The sequence below is a fragment of the Canis lupus genome, chromosome 6 (genome assembly GCF_003254725.2).
Source record: "Canis lupus dingo isolate Sandy chromosome 6, ASM325472v2, whole genome shotgun sequence".
Lineage (NCBI taxonomy): Eukaryota > Metazoa > Chordata > Mammalia > Carnivora > Canidae > Canis > Canis lupus.
The window spans coordinates 21,028,886-21,050,744 of record NC_064248.1 but is presented as its reverse complement, the minus strand read 5'-3'; the positions used below and the strand labels follow the sequence as shown (position 1 = coordinate 21,050,744).

Here is a 21,859-nt window from a genome sequence, read left to right as displayed (position 1 = left end):
TCCTCGGATGGCAAAGATGAGGGTCATCATCTGTGTATGAGTAAATCACACATTCAAGAGATGTTCACTGAGCATCTACTTTGTGCCAGGTGGCTGGGTGCAGAGCAGGGAAAAGCAAAGATTCAGTTTCTGCCTTCACAAAACTAAAGAGAAGATAATTAATAAGAAAGGAGAATTTAAAAAGAAATTATAACCCCAATGAGCGCTATGAGGAGGAGCAAGGAGATGTGGGGATTTAGAGGAGTTCCCAGCCTGGACTGGGTGGGACCTGAGGCATGAATAGGAATTAGCCAGGTCGAAGGGAGGAAGGGATTTTGGATACTGGGTGGGGGGAGTTTCTCTTCCAAAGTCTGCAAGGTCCGAAGTCTAACGGCGGCGGAACAGTAAGGACTGAAAGGGATGGTAGGCAAATCTTCTGTAAAATACATAAGAGAGCCAGGAGACAGGATGACTGTGTAATAAGCACCTTGGGGGCCTGAGGGCTGTCTCAGGCTTGGGTTAGGGAAAGAGTTCTTAAGTCTGACACCACAAACATAAGCCATAAAAGAAAAAAAATACATTAGACTTCATCAAAAGTTAAAACTTTTTCACTTCAAAAGACATCATTAAGGAAATGAGAAGACAAGCCACAAATATGGAGAAGCTATTTGCAAGCCATGTAGCTGACAAAGGATTTGTGATCTAGAATGATCTAGGACATGAGATCATATCCCTAGAAGACGGAGAAACCATGAGGTGCCCACTAGAATGGCTATAATCAAAAAGACAGACAAAGAGATAGAGAAATTGGAGTTTTCCTAACACTATGGGTGAGAATGTAAATGGTTCAACTGTTCAAAACAGTTTGGTAGTTAAAAAAAAAATTTTAAACATAAAACTTCTCATATGACCGAGCAGTTGCATTCTCAGAAATGAAAACATACGTTTACATAAAGAGTCGAACACAAATGTTCACAGAACCTTTTGTTTACAAGAGTGGAAAAATAGAAACAACTCAAGTGTCTGCTGACCACTGTAGGATAAACAGTGGTGTGTAATGGTAAATCCATTACATGGAATATTTTTTGACAATAAGAATGAATGACATACTGTGATAGCGCATGATGCATGGATGAACCTCTGCAACAGGCCATATATTGTTTAATCCTATTTATATGAAATTTCTAGAAAAGGCAAACTTGTAGAAACAGAAGCAGATAAGGAATACATTGTAAATGGGCACGAAGGAACTTGTTTGGAGTAATGGATGTTCTGCAACTTGATTGCGTTGCCCAGAGATGTACACTGAAAATGGGCGAGTCGTGATCTGTATTCTCTACCGCAATAAAGATATTGAGAAAGAGAGAGAGCAGTAAGTGTCTGGGGGAGACATACTAATGAGGGGTCTCTCTCCACCTGGCACCAGGGCCTTCGTGTTGCTGCTGGTGCTGGTCTCCATCGCCTGGATCCCCGTGGTCCAGGCCAGCCAGGGGGGCCAGCTCTTCATTTATATCCAGTCCATCAGCTCCTATCTGCAGCCACCAGTGGCTGTGGTCTTCATCATGGGATGTTTTTGGAAGCGGACCAATGAAAAGGTAGCTCTGGATGAGAGCCGCCCCCCAGGTTGGCATATGACATGGGTGGCTTTACGGAGGAGTTTTGTGGATGGAGGGGTGGGAAGGGGGCTACCTGGCCTTTGGAAAGCAACCATGGGCGTTCTGTTTCAATGCATGGTGTCATGAAACAGGGAAGCTAAATTAACAAGAAATGAGTAAATTATGCATAAATGATTAGTCATGTGTGAAAGATAAAAAGGTAAGTAGCTCCAATCCTTTTCAAGTTACTGATGCCTGTATCCCTAGGAAGGCAAGCTCTTGAGAAGCCTCGTCGAGGCTTGTCGAGGTCTCCAGAGGTGCAGGCCGGCCGTCCCATAACCCTGGATGCCTCTAAGATGGCCTTGCTCTGGTTTGCAGGGTGCCTTCTCAGGTTTGATCTTGGGCCTTCTCCTTGGCTTGATTCGGATGGTCCTGGACTTCGTTTATGTGCAGCCTCGGTGTGACCAGCCGGATGACCGCCCCTCCGTGGTGAAGGATATCCACTACCTCTACTTCTCCATGATTCTGTCTGCAGTGACACTGATCACTGTTTCCACCGTGAGCTGGTTCACGGAGCCACCCTCCAAGGAGATGGTACATTTGTGTTTGATACTATATAACCGCTGAGACCCTTTGCCACAAGCGACACAAAACTGACCCAAACTGGCCTCAACAAAGAGGGTTTGATTGTTCAAAAAGCTAGGACACCTAGGGTTGGGCTATAGGGACAGCTTGAAACCGGACAGAAGACCATCCGAATCCATCCTTCGTTTCTGCCTCAATTTTCAGGCACCACGCTCGTGGCGCTGGCAGTTTCCAGGGATGTTATCTTTTCTCATACTCCTCAAGCAAAAGCAGAAACACGTTTGTCCCAGTATTTCCGGCAGAGTTCCTGATCCCCATCGATGGAGTCAGCTTGACACATGCTTACACATGAACCAGTTCATTCTCTGTGGCCGGAGAAATGCATGTGCTGAATGGCTGATGGGAGGGGGTCCCCCAAAAGTCCCAGGCTAGGGTTAAGCTCTGGGGGTCCGAATGAGGGAAGGTGAGGTCCCAACAGAATTAGGGCTGCCAAAGAAAGCCAGGGGAATGGTGGGGGGGTGGGGAATGTGCATTGATCTGAAGAGTGCAGGGAGTTGAAACTTGTTCGGACATTCAGCGACAGGGCTGGGCTGGGGGCATTCTCACACGTGAGGCTGAACACAGAGTCGAGCAGGGGACCCTAATCTGATTCATGTCTGCTCCTTAGGTAAGCCGCCTGACCTGGTTTACTCGTCATGACCCCATTGTCCAGAAGGAACAGGTGCCCCCAGCAACTCCCCTGCCTCTTACCATCTCTCAGAATGGGACACCAGAAGCCAGCGTCACCAACATCCAGCTGGAGATTGTTCAAGAAAACATATCCCAATGCCATAGCTGTGAGTTACCTCTCCTCGGTTATGGTAGAAGCCCAGGAAGCATTAGGTGTTTAAGGGGAGATTTTTCTACCAAATCACAAGGGAGAAAATGGGCAGACTCAGAATGCTAGCATCCCCTGACCCCGAATGTCTGGGCCAGACAGTGGAAGTGGGCTCTTCAGTAAGTTTCCACGTATGCTCAGCGGAGAGGAATAACAGCAAACACATGTCAAGAGCTTGCTAAAACACAGCACTTAATCCCCACAAAATCCCACAATTTTGGGGGAACACTACTGGCATTCTCTAAATTACCTGGTTCAAACTGGCAGCTTGCAGACACACTGTGGTTTAGCCCACCTACCATTTTAATAAAAGGTGAGTTGACATTGAAAACTCTAGAGATTTCACATAAAATTCCAGATTTCCATCTTTCCCAGGGCTGCATGACTAACATTGTCTGGACCTTTGAAAGCAGGCACTTTTTTTTTTTTATTTTTTTATTTTTTTTTATTTTTATGATAGTCACAGAGAGAGAGAGAGAGAGAGAGAGAGAGGCAGAGACATAGGCAGAGGGAGAGGGAGAAGCAGGCTCCATGCACCAGGAGCCCGATGTGGGACTCGATCCCGGGTCTCCAGGATCGCGCCCTGGGCCAAAGGCAGGCGCCAAACCGCTGCGCCACCCAGGGATCCCGAAAGCAGGCACTTTAGACCTGGGCTGTGTCCTTCCATTAGCCAAGGTCCCCACTCACCCCTATTGCCCCATGACCCTCTGGCTCTGGGCTGTCATTTATCATCACACGTGGCTTTTTACATATATAAATATACATGTGAATACAAATGTGCTGTGGATAAGTATCGATGTCAGCCTAACATGGGAAATTCAAGGATTGATCCAGAAGGCCATGTGTTTTAAGAAAAATGAGAGAATCTTTCCTGGTCCATATTTGACAAGATAATACGCAAAGTGGCTCCCCCTGACCATCTGCCTAGCTCCAAAGGCAATGGAGCCTGCAGCCCTAGTTCTGAATGGGGAAATAGTTTCCCACAAGAGTGCCCTTCTCGGGGCACCTGGGTGGCTCAGTTGTTAAGTGTCTTTTTTTTTTTGAGGCCCCCCCCCCTTTTTTTTTTTTGTTGTTGTTAAGTGTCTTTAAAAAAAAAGAAAAGAGTGCCCTTCTCCCAGGGTGCCAGGGTGGCTCAGTTGGTTGAGAGTCTGCCTTTGGCTCAGGTCATAATCCTGGGGTCCTGATCAAGCTCTGCATGGGGCTCCTGCTCAGTGGGGAGCGTGCTTCTCCCTCTCCCTCTGACCCTCCCCCCTTCTCCTGCTTCTACTTGTACTCTCTCTCTTTCTCTCTCTCAAATGAATAAATAATAATAAAAAATATGTATCTTAAAAAAAAAAATAGAGTGCCCTTCTCCCTTGGGCCTCCTGTGATTCAGAGGAGGGAAGCGGAGAGCTCTGCTCCTAAACCCACCTCTGCCACTGCTTACCAGCTACGTGGCTTCACTCAAGTTAGTCAAGTGAGGCTCTGCTGCTTCATCTGAAAATGATGAAAAGTCTGAAAGTACCACTCTTCCAGAATTAGTCTTCCCGATTAAGGTATTCATGAATACTTTCCAGAAACAGTACTTCTGGAAAGTACTTCTCACTGTGCCCGGAACACACCTGGTTGGCCCCTCTGCGCCCCTCTCTGGGAGACATGGCCCATCCTCATGACCTTCATTTTGGGTTCTTTTAGGTGACACAACCCCCAAGCGGTCCAAAGTGGTGCGAGCCATCTTGTGGCTCTGTGGGATGGATAGCTCTGGCAAGGAGCCACCAAGCAAAGCAGAACCCGTCATGGTTTCCTTGGAAGAAAACCCCCTCGTGAAAACCCTTCTGGACATCAACCTCATTATCTGCATTAGCTGCAGCATCTTTCTCTGGGGCTACTTTGCTTAACGTGGGGGGAGGGGGGGAGCCCAGGGGTCTAGTTTTTTGTCCATCCCTGTTTTTGTAATGAAAGAAAATCAATAATAAAGCTTTGTTTGTTTACCGTGAGGCTTCAGAGGAGTTCATGGGCCATTTTCCACATGACATTTTAGCTCTTTTCTTAAAAGGGAATGGAGGGTAGAAGGCAAGGGAAAAAAGAAGCATCAAAGCTGTCTTTTCTCAAAAGGCTATTTACTCTTCTTGTCTATCCTGCGGCGCGAAGAGTGGAGAGTGGAATTCAGGGGGATAAACAAGCAGGGAGATGCACAAGACCTCGGGGCGGGGGCAGCCACATCTCCAGAGCTGAGCGCTGGCCTTTGGACTTTCCCGGGCTCCCCTACAAGGTGGGAGGAGGGACCTGCAGCCCGTCGCTCGCCTTCCCCTGCACCTCTGGGAAGTAGACTAGCGGTGGCTCCCTAGAATCTCGTGCTTTAGGAAAATCTATAGGGACGCCTGGGTGGCTCAGTGGTTGAGCGCCTGCCTTTGGCTCAGGCCGTGATCCCAGGGTCCTGGAATCGAATCCCGCATCAGGGTCCCCGCAGGAGCCTGCTTCTCCCTCTGCTTGGGTCTCTGTCTCTCTCTCTCTGTCTCTCATGAGTAAATAGATAAAATCTTAAAAAAAAAAAAAAGAATGAAAGAAAGAAAATCGAGGAACTATGTGTATTTCCCAAGTGCTGGCATAGACCGTTTCTGCTTAATCCACACAATGCTGCGTCCTCTCAAGTGGCCAGGGATGGGCACAGGGCGGTGGGGTTTTGACCTGCAGAGCAGCCACTCTCCACACTGTAGCAGCACCCTGATTTGTTCTGGGCTCAGCTGCGTTCGCCACATGCCCGACTGCGAGCCAGGGCCTGCACCTGCCCGGCCAGCACCTGCAGGGCCACACCGTGAGCAAGGATTCCGGTCCCTGGTGAACCACTGACTGGTGTGGCAGAGATGGAACCCAGCATCTCCCCCGGACCCCGATTTCCACACTTCAAAGGAACATGGACAGGAAGCCCTGGAGCTGCCCAGCCATTGGCTTCACTTAGGTCAGTCACTCAGCGCGTCTTTGGAGTTCCGACCGATGTCCTCAGTAGCTGGGCCCAGCCTGCTCGGAGGCCCGGCTCTGCCACATGGAAGCCAGGGACAGCCGTGGGCTGGGTGAGGGTGCACCCCAGCCTCTCTGGGGAGCCGTTTGCTAACTTGGCTACTCCCCAGACCCTCAGTAACTGGCCCCCAGCTCAGCGTCTTGCTCCAAGGGCCGAGGGCCGGGAGGGGAGGCGGCAGGCTCTGCTGGGTCTGGGCTCCTCCCCCGTGCTGCCCTTGGCCGAGCCCCGAGCCCGAGCCCCGAGCCCCGAGGACCTCTGCCGCCGCTGGGGGGTCAGAAGTGCATGTCTCCAGGACGTGCAGGCCACGGCCGTCTCTTCCCCAGGGCCCGCCGCAGCCTCCCGACTGGCCTTCCTGGCTCCAGTCCTGCTCATCGTCCAGCCACAGGCAGAGCGAGCTAACCTGACCGGGTCACTCTTCTGCTTAGAATCCTTCAGCCACTTCCCCAAGCTCCCGGGATGAAGTCTACATTCCCTGATGGGACTTGCCCCTGATGGCCGGGCCTCTGGCTTGGACTCCGATCACTCTCCTCTTGTAGGTTAAGGCTTTCATGCTTTCCCGCCTCCGGGCCCAGCTGGGTGCCCCAGAAGTATGGTTACAAGTGTATCTGCCTTCTCTCTGCCTAAAGATCCCTTCTTCCTCTTTTATTTTTTTTTAAGGTTTTATTTATTTATTCATGTGAGACACACACAGAGAGAGAGGCAGAGACATAGGCAGAGGGAGAAGCAGGATCTGTGCAGGGATCCTGACGCAGGACTCAATCCCAGGACTCTGGGATCACGACCTGAGCCAAAGGCAGATGCTCAACCACTGAGCCATCCAGGCATCTGGATCCCTCCTTCCTCTTTGGGCCAACTCCTATTCTGGTCTCTGTTTTTTTTTTTTTTTGTTGTTGTTTGTTTGTTTGTTTGTTTTAAAGATTTTATTCATCTATTCATAGACACACAGAGAGAGAGAGAGGCAGAGACACAGGCAGAGGGAGAAGCAGGCTCCATGCAGGGAGCCCGATGCAGGACTCGATCCCGGGTTTCCAGGATCACACCCCAGGCTGCAGGTGGCGCCAAACCGCTGCACCACCAGGGCTGCCCTATTCTGGTCTCTGTTTAAACACCACCTCCGGGATCCCTGGGTGGCGCAACGGTTTGGCACCTGCCTTTGGCCCAGGGCGCGATCCTGAAGACTCGGGATCGAATCCCACGTCGGGCTCCCAGTGCATGGAGCCTGCTTCTCCCTCTGCCTGTGTCTCTGCCTCTCTCTCTCTCTCTCTCTCTCTCTCTGTGTGACTATCATAAAAAAAAAAAAAAAAAAAAACCACCACCTCCTCCAGGAAGCCTTCTGGGATCATCCCACTCAGGCCCATTAGGACACTTTGCCTTCACAACAGGTATCACACTTTATTACTGATGATTAACCGTCTCTCCAACTGGACTGACAATTCCACAAGGGCAGAATGTGTCCCTCACACTGACACCTAGCACAGTGCCTGGTGAATGAAAGAATGCACGACCTCCCAAACACAGAGATCATGTGGCTCCTTGCCTCATGTCCCCCAGCCACACCCCTGCCCTGATCTGGCTGCCCAACCCCTGCCCAGGAGCCAGGATGAAGGAATACCCACTAATCCTGCATGGATTCAGTTCCCTAGGGTTGGAGCTCATGCAGTTGACCAAATGGCTCATCCAGTCACCGGGGCAACCTCAGTGCTTGCCCCCCTTGACCACAGACAGTGAGTGGTCTCTAGGGCTGCCCTTAGGATCGGCGCTTGCCTTTGGGAGAGGCCCCCAGTCAGTCAGCCTATCAGGCTGCTCCTACCTCCCTAAGGATGTGTTCATCTGTCCATTGGACCCCCTTCCTGCCACTTCCCCCTTAATCCCGGCCAGCATGCAGCTCTTCTCTTGGTGTCTCCTGCTGCTAGTTCTGCCCCAATCTAGTTCATTTCCTGCTGTCACAGCCGGACAGATTTTTTTAAAAAATAGATTTTATTTATTTATTCATGAGAGACACACAGAGAGAGGCAGAGACACAGGCAGAGGAAGAAGCAGGCTCCATGCAGGGAGCCCGATGTAGGACTCGATCCCGGGACCCTAGATCATGATCTGAGCCAAAGGCAGACACTCAACTGCTGAGCCACCCAGACATCCCTTAGGGGCACAGATCTAAGTTACAATCCATGGGGACTGTCTCCCTCCTGCTTCCTCACTGTCTCCCCACTGCCCCAGAGGAGGCCCTTCAGGCTTCAGCTCCCCCTCACCTCCCAGCCTCACTCCTTGCCTTTTGCTGCGGGCCCCTCTGGGTCTGGTTCCTGCAGGCTTTCATCTCACTGCCTCTGCACAAGCTGCTGATCTCCACCTCCCCGTCACTCAGGCCCGCCTCTGGTGCCCCCACAGCTCCTCCCTCGCTGCATCCTGGCTCTGTGTCCCGGGTTCCGCCCTGAGAGCCAAGGCCATGCTTGTGCGGCTAGGTTGGTTCCCCAGGGTCTGGGCCAGCGCATGAAGAGTAAGCCCTCAACATTCACCTGGAGGACACATAGCAATTATTTCTAAGACCCGACTTCAATTCTAAGGGTCCTTGTGTAAAAACACAAATGTTGAGTTTCTACCATGATATGACAGGCGAATTTTGTGGGTTTTTTTGGTCATTCAGATAGAATTTATTGATGTGCATAAATACTCTGTTCAGATCCAAGTAGATAGGGCACAAACAGAACTTTGCTGACTTTTTTTTTTTGTTTCTTTCAAAAGAATATTTGGTTCAAATATTGCCCCACATGTGTCATTTGTGATAAGTAAGCTTTATGATGTGTTGTTTAGACCCTAAGATGACCCTCCATGACCCCCACCTCCTGGGGTTCAGGCCCCTGTGTAATTGCCTCCCCACAATGGTGGACAGACCAACTGTCTTCTAACCAGTAGAACATGGCAGAGGTGATGGGTCATCAGTCTGTGGTTATATCACATCATGTAAGACTGTGTTACCAGTAGACTTGTCCTGGAGACTGTCTTCGCCAGCCTGATGAACTAGTGGCCACATTGGGGAAGCCCACATGCCAAGGAACGGCAGGCAGCCTCTGGAAGCTGAGGGTGTTGATGGCCAGCAAAAGCAGGCCCTCAGGCCTTACGGTCCTACAACCACAACAACTCGAGGGAGCTTAGGTGTGGATCCCTCCTCAGTCAGTCCAACCTCCAGATGAGGCCTCGACCCTGGCCAGCACCTTGACAGCAGCCTGTGAGACCCCAGCTGAGCTATGCCTGGACTCCTGACTCACAGAAACTCGAGCTAGTGTGTGTTGTTTTAGGTTTCCAACTTTGTGGCCATTTGTCATGGAGCAACAGAGAACCGACACACCAGGTATGGCTCGTCAGCACATGTGCTAATGTCAAGGTGGAGTTGGCTGGGAGTATGGGAAGAAGATGGTTTGCGTGGAGGCACAGGGGTCTGTACAGCTGTGTCCCTGAGTTAGCAGAAGGGGACAGCCCCTTTTAGGGAATGCAATAAATAGGGACCATTGGGTTGCAAGTAATAGAAACAAACCCAAGAAAGTTTCTACAGAGAAACAGAAGGAATTTATTGTGAGGGTATCAGGGCAGGAAGTGCAGAATGGCCTCAAGAACACAGATGCATTGTAGATGGGGGAAGGGGAGCTACAGAGACCTCCCGAGAAGTGGCTTCCAGAGGGAGGTGCCCCAACATCACTCCACTTTCTGCCTTTGATTGCATCAGAACCAGCGGTGTTGCTGTGCTAGACCTTTCCTTGTCCTTAGCTCCACCACTATATTAGAAAGTGGAGGCCACTGGTTTAGAAACATCCGTTGGTGAGCTGCTACCCCATGTGATGCAAGACTCTACACTGAGTCCCAGATGTCACTTGGGGCCCTGGGATAAAGGGATGGAAGAACAGGGTCTGTGAGAAGAGGGTGAAGGCTCTGGAATATGGTCACAGACCACTGTGGCCATGGCGCCCGTGGGAAAGGACCTCAGGTAGAGAAGCAGGGGAGGGTCTGTCTTCAGACCTTCAAATACGAACATCTGTGGGGCTCACTGGATTCGGGGGTCCTGGGAGCTGGAGTCTCAAGAGGGGGACAAGGGTCTATCCATGGAGTCCCCAGGGAGCCAGGGCCACCAAACCCAGGGATTTAATTAGTACAAACACATCTGAGCTCCTGGGGAATCACAGGGCAGGACCGAGAGGTTGGGCAGTCAGGGACCCATCATGACCCCCGTGGCCTCTGAGTGCTGGATTGAGAATGGGCTGGATGGGTCCTGAACGCAAGGTGTGGTGCGAGGAACAGGGCCTTGACTGTGGTGCTGCTGTGGGTGGATCGGGGGCTGGGGGGCTGGCAGAGAAGGCCTGAGCACAGAGGGCTAGAACTTTCTATGAGGAAGCATTCTGAGGGAAGGAAATGGAAACCATCCGAAGGGGCAGATAACCAGCAGCATCTTCCCAGACACCAGCACGTTCCTGGATGAGCAGGGATGGCTACTGTCAGTTTAGATGATAAGATCTCGCCTTCTCTCTGATGGTGTTAGTGCCAGGAGGAGGGGACAGCAAGGTGGTGACTGTCCCAGCAGGGCATCATCACGTCTCTGTGGGACCCTGGAGATGCTTCCATCGTGGAGTGTGGCGGCAGCTCCGAAAGCACGCTGAGCCCCCACGCCCCACTCCAGGCCTCGCTCGCTCAAGAAGATGGGTCGTAGTCTTGGTTTGTTGACCTGTGACACTCCCACACAATCAAATGGTTATCATTTTTCTTTGGATTGGAGCTGTTGGGGTTGGAAGATGTTTACACAGGAAGGAAAGTGAACACAAACATTCTTAAAATAAAGAGGGTCTGTGTTGAATGTCGGAGGCAGCAAGAAAACAACAACACGTGTGCCACTCTGGGGAGAACATCCAGCCCGGACCTTCCTGGTCCCCTGGCGCCCACCCCATCTCCTCGGCAAGCAGTGTCTCTGCGGAGGAAGCAGGTCCAAGGTGCCGCGGAGATGCCTCACTGCGGGCATCGGGCATCGGGCTCCCTGGAGGAGGGGCCCAGTGCTGACGGGTGATTGACACGGAGACCCTTGCTTTCTGCAGGGGGCTTGTTCTACAGCGCAGGGGGAGGGGGTCTGTGGAAGGAGAGAGTAAGCCTTAACCAAAATAAACTTAAGGTACGGGGGGAAATGGGCTTATGGGTATCTATTTTTCAATGTAACTAGTACGTGCAGGAAGCACTTTGTGGGCACAGGGATCTTTGAGCTACAAGGAGAAAAAATGATTGCCCTTTTCAAGTTAAACTTTTCAAGGAGCGCCAGTGTCTTCTGTATCGTTCCAATTTTAATGTATGTGCTGCTGAAGTGAGCACAAGGGGCCGATGTCTTCTAAGCAAGGGACAGGTCACTGATGTGTCTGGCAAAAAACTCTACCAATGGAATGGCTCAGGGCAGCCAACACTGGCAGCGTTGTGTCCCTCTCTCTGTTCCCAACGGAAGACCAACCAAATCTGGGCCACCGTAAGGGGCTGTCCTCACAACAGCCATCCAGATTGTGGGGACTCACCCTGTGCCATCTCCCCATCCGCTCTTCCCGAGTATTTCAAACCTGGGAAGGCAAGAGTCTCCCAGTCTCTGTACCCCTGTGGGGTTGACTGTTCTCGGTGTCTCTAGGTGGACAAGAAAGGGTGTCAGGACTGGTAGGTGCAAAGGAAGAGCCCGACTACATCACATTCACTGGGGACAGTCCAGGAGGTTTCTGGGGCACCTGGTGGCTGGTGTCACCATTGTGACCTTGCTCTCCATGCCCTCAGACTTCTAGAATCACAGTCAGACCCCCAGATGTCTCACCCAAATTCCACTTGGTTAAGTGACAACATGCATGCACACACATACACACAAGCTACAGTTTTGCTTCTGAGAATTATAAAGTTTTCATATAAACCACAGAATATATTTAATTCAAATTAAACATGAAACTAAAATAATGTTCGGTCCTTATCAAGTAGCAATTACATTGTTTAAAAAAAAAAAAAAAGAACAGTACATTTCTTTCTACATTCTGGCAATCCAACAAGGCACAAGTCACATCCAGTTTGCTGAGGTGACGGATCCAGCAGTCACCATCGATGCTCATGGTTTTGAGGGGGTCGGGGAGGCACGACCATACTTCATACAAAACGATTCTGCAGCAATTGTGAAAGAGAGGAACCTCCCTCCTAATCTATAAGAATGAGAGTCCAAGTAGCAGGAAGTAGGAGATTTGCATAATGAATGTATTTTATTAAATAGACAGTTCACGCGCTGCTGCTTCTTCATTCCAGATTGCCTTTTGTGTCACCCACCTTGATGGCAGTGGCAAAGCTTCCTACACGTCTCAGCGATAATACTCTTTCCATTCTAGGTACTTTTTTCTTTTTCTTTCTTTTTAAATTTTTTTTTTTTTTTTTGGCATGATTTCTTTCCCACGTAAAGAAAGCCAACTTCTTCAAGACACAGGTCATTCAGCTTAAAGTGTCAGCCTCCACCTTCTCCTCGGGCTGTGGGGAGGCGAAGGCCTGCATGCCGGGCCTTCTTTTCCCTTCACTGAAAGCTCTTCACTGTTTGGTCTGCAGAGAGAAGTGTGCACCTGCCCCGGTTCCGCTCACCAGGGTGGAGGGGGTCGGGGCGGGGGTGAGGCGGCTTTCTTCACAGGGCGGTGCTTTCTGTATCATTGTCTATGTCCAACAGAATGCGTCCGGGCAGGTCTTTGCTTGCTGAGTCTGAATGCATGTCAGGAAAGGTGCTGCGAAGTGGCTCTGAAAGTCTAGAACTGGCGTCTGGACAAAAATAGGAGACATGCTGTCAACGTGTGGGAACACCCATGGGGCTGCCTGACGGCACTCGAGGAGAGAAGCTGGAGAGTCCGAGTCAGCCCATGCACACACACCTTCACTCACTACAGGCACGCTCAGCCCCTGGAAGTGGAGTCAAGCTGCTCAGACCCCAGGGCAGCCCTCAGAGATGCAGCCCTGCGGGGAGGGTGGGGGGCGCTCGCTCTGACCGAGGAGAGGAAACCCCATTCTCACCAAGCCTCTCATGCACTAACTAAAGCCTCCTCACAGGTCAGGGCTGCATGGACAGGTGTGCCTCACAGGAGAGAGCCACCTCGTCTGGGGCCATCCTGTGCAGTGCAGGATGTGCGGAAGCCGTCCTGGCCTTCATGCATGAGATGCCAGTGGCAGACAGCCCTCTCTCCCCCAGTGTGACAAAGATGTCTCCAGACACTCCAATGTGCCATGTCAACTCCTGGCTGACAATCACCGAGGTAGATCACCAACCTCCCCCAAATACTGATTCTCTCTTCTCCTTCTTATACTCCAGTTCCTTTTTCATGTCTTATTATGTTGGCTGGAATTCCCTTAGAGAGAGGGCAAGTGTTAATCCTCAAGCTGTCAGTCCGTCACTCCTAAACCCACAAAAGACATCTTCACCTGTCACAGCCAGCCTCCTGGGGAGGCCAGGGAGTCTCAGATGCATTCATTCGTGACTAAGTACTTACTGAGCATCTACCTGAGAGGGCACAAGAGTGAACAAGCCAGACACAGCTTTAGTGAAGCTGGCAGTCCAATGGGGGAGATGGCCTCGAATAAAGACAATCATTTGCTTCTCTAGTAGGATTGTGTTCTAGCAAATTGTGAGAGCCTAGTTAGAGGTTTTAAGGCTGGCACAGGAGAGAAGGGAGATGTTCAGATCTGCTGCACTTCCACATTGCTGGGCTAGAGTGGGTGTGCTGGGAAGCTTTCCTGTTATGCTTAACAGCTGTCATGTCTGCCCTCACTGGGAGCCACTTTTGACAGTGCTTCTCTTTCACCTGCTCCTCCACACTGGCCAGTGGCAAATGCAGGTGCACTTCGCGGGGGTGAGGTGGGGGTCACTGCTTTGAGGCTGGTTCCTGCTCCTGTACAACCCTACAGTTCTGAGCTGTGAAATCTATTTACTCCCTTTTCTCACAATGGCTCCTGCGTTGGCTGACCCAGCCCTCAAAGTTTCCTATGCATCACAACTCAAGAGAAACTTCTAGATTTTGTGGAGGTGCCAAGGTGTCAGAGAGTTCAAGTGCGCAACGCACTTGACAATTCAGGTCTTACGATAATTGTAAAACCAACTGAATTGTGCTGCATTGTGGCATTGTCCAGTGGTGCAGTCAAGGGTGGTCTGTGTGCACAGAATAGGGATCCAAAGGTCTCAGTCTTGACCTCAGCAGAAAGGAAGTCATGGGAGCAGGGACTGTGTCTGTCTTGTTCAGTGCATCTCCAGTGCTTAGAACAGTGGCTTCTTACTGGCTGATTCTCAATATATTTTGTGGCTGGCCAGTTGGATGGATAGATGATGAAGAGCCATCCAGCCCAACCATCTTCCCAATTCTCTTCTCCTATAGCCTCAGGTAGAGTAGTCATGTCTCCAAGACAAGACTAGTACAAGAAATCCATTGCAAATTCAAACCCTAACCCAATAAGACAGATGGTGCAATCAGTCAGCATCCCTTTTTAGCCCAAAGAGTTTACCAGAGACTATGGAGCTGCCATGCCTGGTGGGGGATGCGTGATGCAAAAGCACTCTACGTACTGATTAGATTTCTACTTGTTAATATGTGGATTTACATGCAAACCAACACCGATCAGCCACAGATCCTTTCCAGAAGACAAACTTTCTTTCTTTCTTTCATCACATATAAGTAATTTCTGGATTTGTACTTTCCTGATATTCTCTATTTATGATGAACACACAGAAGTTCTACACTTAGGAAAAAAAAATGTGTGGTGGGAGCATTAGGGACATTCCCTGCTTCTGCCTGCTGCCCGCTTGCCCTGGTTTGCCTGAGGTTGGCAGGTACTTCCCAGCCTATCCCCCCTTACATGAATTATTTTTATTTTTAATTTTTTAAAGGTAGCTGATTTTATTTTTATTTATGATTTCATTATTTTTAAAAAAAAATTTAAAAGCCCCCAACATGGGGCTTCAACTCATGACTCTGAGATCAAGAGCCACATGCTCCACTGACTGGGCCAGCCGGGCTGGCTGAACCATTTTTAAAAAGAAGACAGCAAATCCGTTCACACACAAAAAGCAGTAAGAATCAGCATGTGTACAGAGCCAGCTTTCAGAAGGAGACTACTCTTCACTACAGTGGCTGGCACCTACTGAGCAGCTCCTGCAAACCAAATGTGGTTACTAAGAGCCCCACACACATCATCATGTCAGCTCACTGGCCCCCAGGAAATGACCCCAAGGCAGCAGAGTGTCACCACAGAGGTAAGAGAGGGGGACTCTGAGAAAATCAGCTCCTCACAGAGGATCAGAGCCAGACTGGTTTGCATGTTTTTCATTGGGATAGCCCTTTCCCTCCAACCCACAGGAGTTTGTGCGTCTTTGGGTGAGGGTCCGGATAGAGAAGACAGTACCTGAGGATATAATACTTGAGTCTTAAACACTCTGGTTCGTCGTAGGAAACCTTTTGGCTGCAAACTTACATAAGGCATCATTTTTCATTATATGCATTCTAAGAAGGGCTGGTCTTTGAGCATATAGCTTGGAGCTAAGGTCACATGACTGAGATTATATTAAAAAACCAAAAACCCAGCATGCTGTGTCCCCTCCGGGCAGAATGGTATCCCTAATCAGGGGCTTGGACAAATCTATCCAGGGTCCTTCCTTTTTTGTGTATCTGTTATCAAGGAAGTGGGCCCTCAGGAGACAGAACAGGCACTCAGTAATTTAGGGTATGGTCCTAACAAGGTTTATATGTCATTTCAACAATTTTGAATATATGCTCTAGGTTGTCCTTCAAATATGTGCTCTAGGACTGCCTTTCAAACAGTCCAAGGATATTTGGATGGCCACTCTGATAGGTAACAGACCCAAATACATCCTTGAAACTACACTTTTCTGGCACAGCCACAGGGCAAATGGACATTCCCACCTGACCAATCTGTAACTTAGACTCTGAAAGAATGACTAACTCCTGCTCCTCGCTAGGGTGTTGGAGCCCTTCTGGTCTGCCAGAGAATTTTCAGCATTTTTTTACTATTTTAGTCAAAGGAGAGATTCTATTCAGGTCTCATTGGATATTTACCTTGACATGATTTTGATATCTGGTTATTAAAAACTAGTTATTAAACTAGTTTAATAGTTATGAAAAATAAGCTGTAAGTAGAAGCAGAAGCCACTGAAATGTCCAGCTACAAGCAAAAATATGCCTGCTTATCTTTATGCAGTCATTTGAAAAGACAGTTATAAAAACTCTATCATAACATGGGAAGGGGCATATGATGTAAAGGTAATAGAAAAAAACGCAAGATCAAAATCTATATATGCAAAATAATTATGATCACACATACCCTGGACTTTCAGGAAAAAAAATGGAGAAAAAAATAGAATTATGAGTAGTGAACTTCTTCACCTGTAGAAGAGTGCCTTCTTATTATTTCTAGTTTCCAAATCTCCTTTAATATCCAGTTAATTTTTTTTAAATGTGTTTCTTTCAGTATACAAAAAGAGGTTAGTTTCTTAAAAAGAACACTGTGATAAGAGCAGAGTGTCGAGTGGTCAAGGATGACTCCGAGAGTGACATGGCGTTACCACTGCACAGAGGATGGATGGCTCGTGGGTATTCTCAGGCTCAGGAAATACCATGAAATATTAAGAAATATCTTCTACTCCTGAGCATTGTCTCTTTAAGCCATGAAAGAACCAATATTGGGAAAACCAAGTGGCACATGAGAATCTAAATATGGATGCCAGGGTCCCAGTCCTCCTGTGTCTGGGTTCTAGAAGGCTGGGTCTGCGCATATGTATCTTTAAAGCATTGACATATGAATCTAATACGTAACTCTGAGTATCTGTTTTTTTCCAAGATAAGAACCATCATGAATAGCTACCATTTACTCAGGACCCCATGTGTATTAAGAACTGTAAGAGGTTTTCTTATTTTATCTGCTTTAATCCCTTCAGCAGAAATTCTGACAAATGTCACCCTTCTATGGATCAGCCAGCTTGTGCTGCGTCTCATGTTACAGGGGGAGTGACCATTCTGATTCGGGCATGTCCGAGTCTACAATGTCTTCTTGCTACTAGACCTCAAGCCTGCCCGGTATAGAAAAGAACAAAAGTGAGAGAAGTTACTGGGCCAGCCCTGTGGCCGCCTGTCACACGTCTGTGAACACACTTCATATTCAGAGTGATTGACAGCAAGCATGAAGGACGCCAGGCTCCTTTAGTACATGCGGTATTAGTAGGGGTGCAAGCAGGCAGGGTTAGGGTGCCCGGTTAGTAACAGGCGTTAGTGCACAAACATGATCATAAAGTAGCACAAATGCTTTGGCCAATCAGGTGCCTTTTCCTTACCATCAAATATTCCAATTTCAGTTCTTACTGAATATGGCAGGTCATACATCTAAATTATTTAATAAAATGTTGCAATTAGAACACTCTTGGCTAAAATCTATTACTTTAAAAACAGCAAGATGTAAATTCTTTTACTTTCAAAGCTAAAAGCCTTGTCACGTTTTCTATGGTAACGCTAAGGAAGAGAGTCAAGCAACACCAGGATCCCTCGGTTTCTCCCGGGCTGGTGTTGAGCTGCCACAGGTTGGCTGCCTAAGCCACCTGGCAACAACACTCTCCCCCAAGAGTTTATCTGAATCCCCAGGCCTCACTTCAACTTTTTGGGATTAAATGCTCTAAACAAATAACCTATTTCTAGAAATCTGCCTACAGTTTTCCATGTGAAAACATGATGTCATAAGAAAGAACAGCTTTCCAAGGAAGTTACATTTTCTGTTTTTTTCTTCTTGAAATACTCCATGGCTGTATCCAAGAATGGTTAATAATTGGGGCTTGCTCAATACTCGTGAATCCTAAATGGTGGCCTTTTGTGTGCTCCCAGTTGGCAGTCTGGGTGATTTTAAGCCAATTAAAAGTTAATTGTGCAACACAAAAGTAATTGCGGCGACCTGGGATTTCTTGAGTTTAGGAGACTTCATAACATAGATTGGTTTTTAAAAACTTGGCTAATATCTTAAGGAAAAGCAGTTTTCATATACAATTTCCCTGCTCTGATAATTATAAAGTACAGAGCATCATGGTGTTATAAGGGTCAATAGGATAGCTTTCTAGAATAAATACACTTGAGGTGAGAATGGTATTAAAGAACAGACATGATTCTGGATCATTGTTTTCAGTCTAAAAAGAAGGAAAGATCGAGTGTGGGAGGAGAGGCCTGGAATTTTGATGTGCCATAAGTATTGAAGTGTTAAAAGGCTCAGTGAGGGCTTGTGCATGCGGGCAACCCTGGGCTTCTGGCTTATAAGGAGTCGGGAGGGGGAACTCATGCCTGTGCCCTCCTCTGAGTCTTAAAGGTTGCACTCTAGTTTCCCTTTCTGGTTTCTCCAAAAAGTCCTACTCAGACCAAAGCTGCAAATACTCTGGTGAAGTAGGCCACCAAAGGTTTGAGGCTCAGCTCAGCCGATTAGAGCAATGCTACAAGTCATGAGAGCCTTCCGGTGTCCAAATGTGGTCCCGAAGGCAGGACGCAGACGAGCATCATGGTGCCCTTTGAAAAGCTCATATGGTTTAAGAAAGCAAAACGTAAGCAGGCTGGAATGCAAAGGAATTTAGTGTAGGATCTTCGGAGGAAGATTTTTTTTTTTTGGTCCTGACAATTTCAAATTAAGAAGCTCCATGCAGTTAACTTGCACTTAAGATACACAATTAAAAAATTAAAGCTCAAGACACAGGGAAAGGGGACACAATTTCCTGTGCTGACTGTACCCAAGTCCTCTTTGGTTGGATGTGATGTGTCAATCAATGACAGGTAAATCACCAAGAAGAGCAGGACCCTTTATGAAAGGCTTACCAACAAGAAAGAAGACACTTCTAGCATTCTTGTAAGAGTAGCTTGAAATCGGGTTCTCAATCTACTGACATCTACCTCTTGAATATGGAGCCCTGTGGCTTGAAATGCTTTTGATGAGAACAAAAGTAATGTCTAATGCTACAGAACGGATGGCACAGGGGTCAAGTAGCTGCTCCTGAGCACACGGTCAAAAGCACATATGCAAAACACGGCTAAGCAGGAGCATTTGGAGCTGTGGTGCGAGCTGCTTGGGGGGTTACACACCTTAGTCCTGGGGACCTTCCCCACCTGTGAGAGCATCTATTGGGAGACAAACAAACAAACACACCAATATGGCTTTGTTTTTTACAAATAAAAGTTGGAATGTCATCAGAAATCATCAACCATTTATAATATGTGCATTTATGCAATATATTCCTGAAAAAAACAAAAGAAAGGGTTATCAAAAGATAGACTAATTGGATAACCCTCATCATTTGGGGTACCAGTTTGGAGTATACCATTGGTTCGTTTCAGCAGAGAAGTCATGCCATACAGCTGGACAGCCCAGAAGTATATTTCAGCTTCTTCTCTAAAACTAGCTTCCCATAGAAAATTTAAAACTAAGCTGTTGTGATTCAAAGCTCCTAATTGTCATTTTAAAAACACATTAAAAAACCCCAGCCACCGCATCCTTAAATCAAATAGTGTGTTAGAGCTGTTGGGGTGGAATTTTTAAAAGGTATCATAATTAAATAAAACGATCATGTTGTGGACTGCCTGAAAAAACCACTCCATTGGGTAGTCCACTGAAATCTGCACAATCACCACTACCCAAAACACGTTTCCATGGGAATTGTGGGAAATTCTTGATCCTTCCCTCCCTCACCCCTCGAGGCTGGCACTCTGATGTGATCACACCCTAAGACCTCCCTTCCTGGAGCATCCAAATGGGTACAAATCATGTTTTTTAAAGTTATAGCTGAAATCCTTCACTTACTACGAACATTTTTACCTTTGAAGGTAAATAATGAGGAATTCGCTAAGAAATGAATTTCATGCTCATGTGGTACAATACCTTCCACCTGAATTAGGCCATTATACTTTGAAAACTGTAAATGTAGACAGGTCTTAAACACATAATGAAACTATAAATCAGAGGCCAGCTAACTTCAAGGGCCAGGTCAGGTATTAAATATTTTTGGGCTCTAAGTACTCCAAATGCTCTCGAAAGGACTATACAACTGCTACCTGAGCACTAAAGCAGCCAAAGACCAAACAAATCAGAGTGTAAACAAATCAGAGTGGCTGCGTCCCAATAAAACTTTATTTACAAAAATGGGCTACGGGCCAGATTGGGTCAGTGGCTATAGTTTGCTGCCCTCCTGCTATAAACCAAGATCCACACGAAAGGTGAGAGTACAGAAGCACTGCAGCACGGATGGGGGAAAGGTCTGAGCTGATTTCTTACTTACCTGTCACTATTTTGGAAGCGGTGGGAGCTGCGTTGGCGAGGGCGCTGTCCCCAGCTGAGTGGGCACCGGGAGGATGGGGCGGTGGAGGCACGCTGGGCCGGTTCCTCGGCTTTGGGACTGGTCTCGGTCTCGGTAAGGTCCCGGCATGTGGCTGTGCAGTCTCAGGGTTACTCACCGGCTGGGTCTGAGAAGCTGGTAGGCTGGGGTTCTGTTTCCCTAGAGGTGGGGTACTGGGGGGCGTTGGAGTCTGGGGCGGGGTGTGAGGTGGCTGCTCCAGTCCAGGCTCACCGAGCAGGGCCCCGGGGGTGGGTGGGCCCTGGCCACTCGGTTTGATGTGCCCGGGCAGCGCGGCCTGCGTCGGGGGCTGTGGCGGTGGGTGGCTGGGAGCTTGAATCGGGGACAGGCTGCTGGAGTACCTCCGGGGTGCAGAGGGCTGTGAGGTGGCGCACGGCTGGGCTGGAGCCTGGCCTGTGTGCTGGGCGGGAGGGGAAGGGCTTCGGGTGGCTGGCTTTGGTGACAGACTGGGTGGGTGCTGAGATGCTCCTGGAGAACTCTGGCCCCCGGGATGGCCGGGAGGTGGGTTTCCTGGCTTCGGGGGTGCAGGAGCAGGTTTTTTAACAGCTGCACAGAGGGGAAAACAACTTTCAGTAAGCACAGTGCAGTGAGAGCCAACACCACCTTGATCAGGTGAGCTTTGGTGGCAGGAAGCCATGTCGCTGCCATGCATCCCATGGAAGGATGCCACCAGGAGGGCTCTTCACCTCCGTGGTCTCCCTCCCTCCTACAAGCCCAGGCCCAGTCTGACCAAGAGAATGGCAGTTAATGAACCTGAACTGAGGACATCCTTCCTTCAAAAGGCCAGAACAGCCCTCCCTCAAGCTGTCAAGGCCATGAAAACACACAGAGGGTTTTCACAGAAACTGTCCCAGCCCAGAGGAGACTCAGGAAGATGAGACAACGGGGACCTGGGATGTTAACGGTAGGAGAAGTGGGTGAGGAGAATATGGGAACAACTAGCACTGCCTCCGCAACTTCTCTGGAAATCTAATATTATTCCCAAATAACAGGTTTACAGTTTAAAAAACAAAAAGTACTATATATATATATATATATACACACACCTTTTAAGATCTGTTGTTTGATTTTTAAAGATTTAATAATCTCTATACCCGATTAGGGTGAACTAATCACCCTAATTGGGGGCTTGAACTCATGACCCCAAATTCAAGAGTTGGATGCTCTCCCCACTGAGGCAGCCAGGTGCACTGAGATCTGTTGTTTTAAAAGTTCAATAAGGAAAGAAATCAGTGAACAGGGGCTGCCTCCCTACACGGAATCTCTGCCCTAAGTTCATTGAGCTTCCCTGCATGACCTGAGAGCCTAGAAAAAATGGGGAGAAGCAAGAACAGCTGAGGGGGTGACCCCCAAACATGACTGATCTGCCTCTACCTACCATGGCTCCTTACCCTAAGCCGGCTTGTACTTTTTTAAAAAAATTTTTAAAAAAG

General features: G+C 48.5%; 2 protein-coding genes across 3 annotated transcripts in view; one reads left to right on the top strand and one right to left on the bottom strand.

Annotated features, from left to right (window-relative positions):
- The window catches only part of SLC5A11 (solute carrier family 5 member 11), a 41,325-nt gene extending 36,382 nt beyond the window's left edge, over positions 1-4,943 (top strand). The window contains exons 14-17 of the mRNA XM_025416139.3: positions 1,406-1,574; positions 1,953-2,168; positions 2,827-2,995; positions 4,711-4,943. Of these exons, the coding sequence (XP_025271924.1) occupies positions 1,406-1,574; positions 1,953-2,168; positions 2,827-2,995; positions 4,711-4,913 (757 nt within the window). The 3' untranslated portion in view covers positions 4,914-4,943. The remainder of the gene's footprint in view (positions 1-1,405; positions 1,575-1,952; positions 2,169-2,826; positions 2,996-4,710) is intronic.
- Positions 4,944-11,933: 6,990 nt separating this feature from the next.
- The window catches only part of ARHGAP17 (Rho GTPase activating protein 17), a 94,523-nt gene continuing 84,597 nt past the window's right edge, over positions 11,934-21,859 (bottom strand). For both annotated transcript variants that reach the window (XM_025416135.3, XM_025416134.3), the window contains 2 exons: positions 20,352-20,972; positions 11,934-12,820 (listed from right to left, as the gene is read on the bottom strand). In XM_025416135.3, the coding sequence (XP_025271920.1) occupies positions 12,690-12,820; positions 20,352-20,972 (752 nt within the window). In that variant the 3' untranslated portion in view covers positions 11,934-12,689. The remainder of the gene's footprint in view (positions 12,821-20,351; positions 20,973-21,859) is intronic.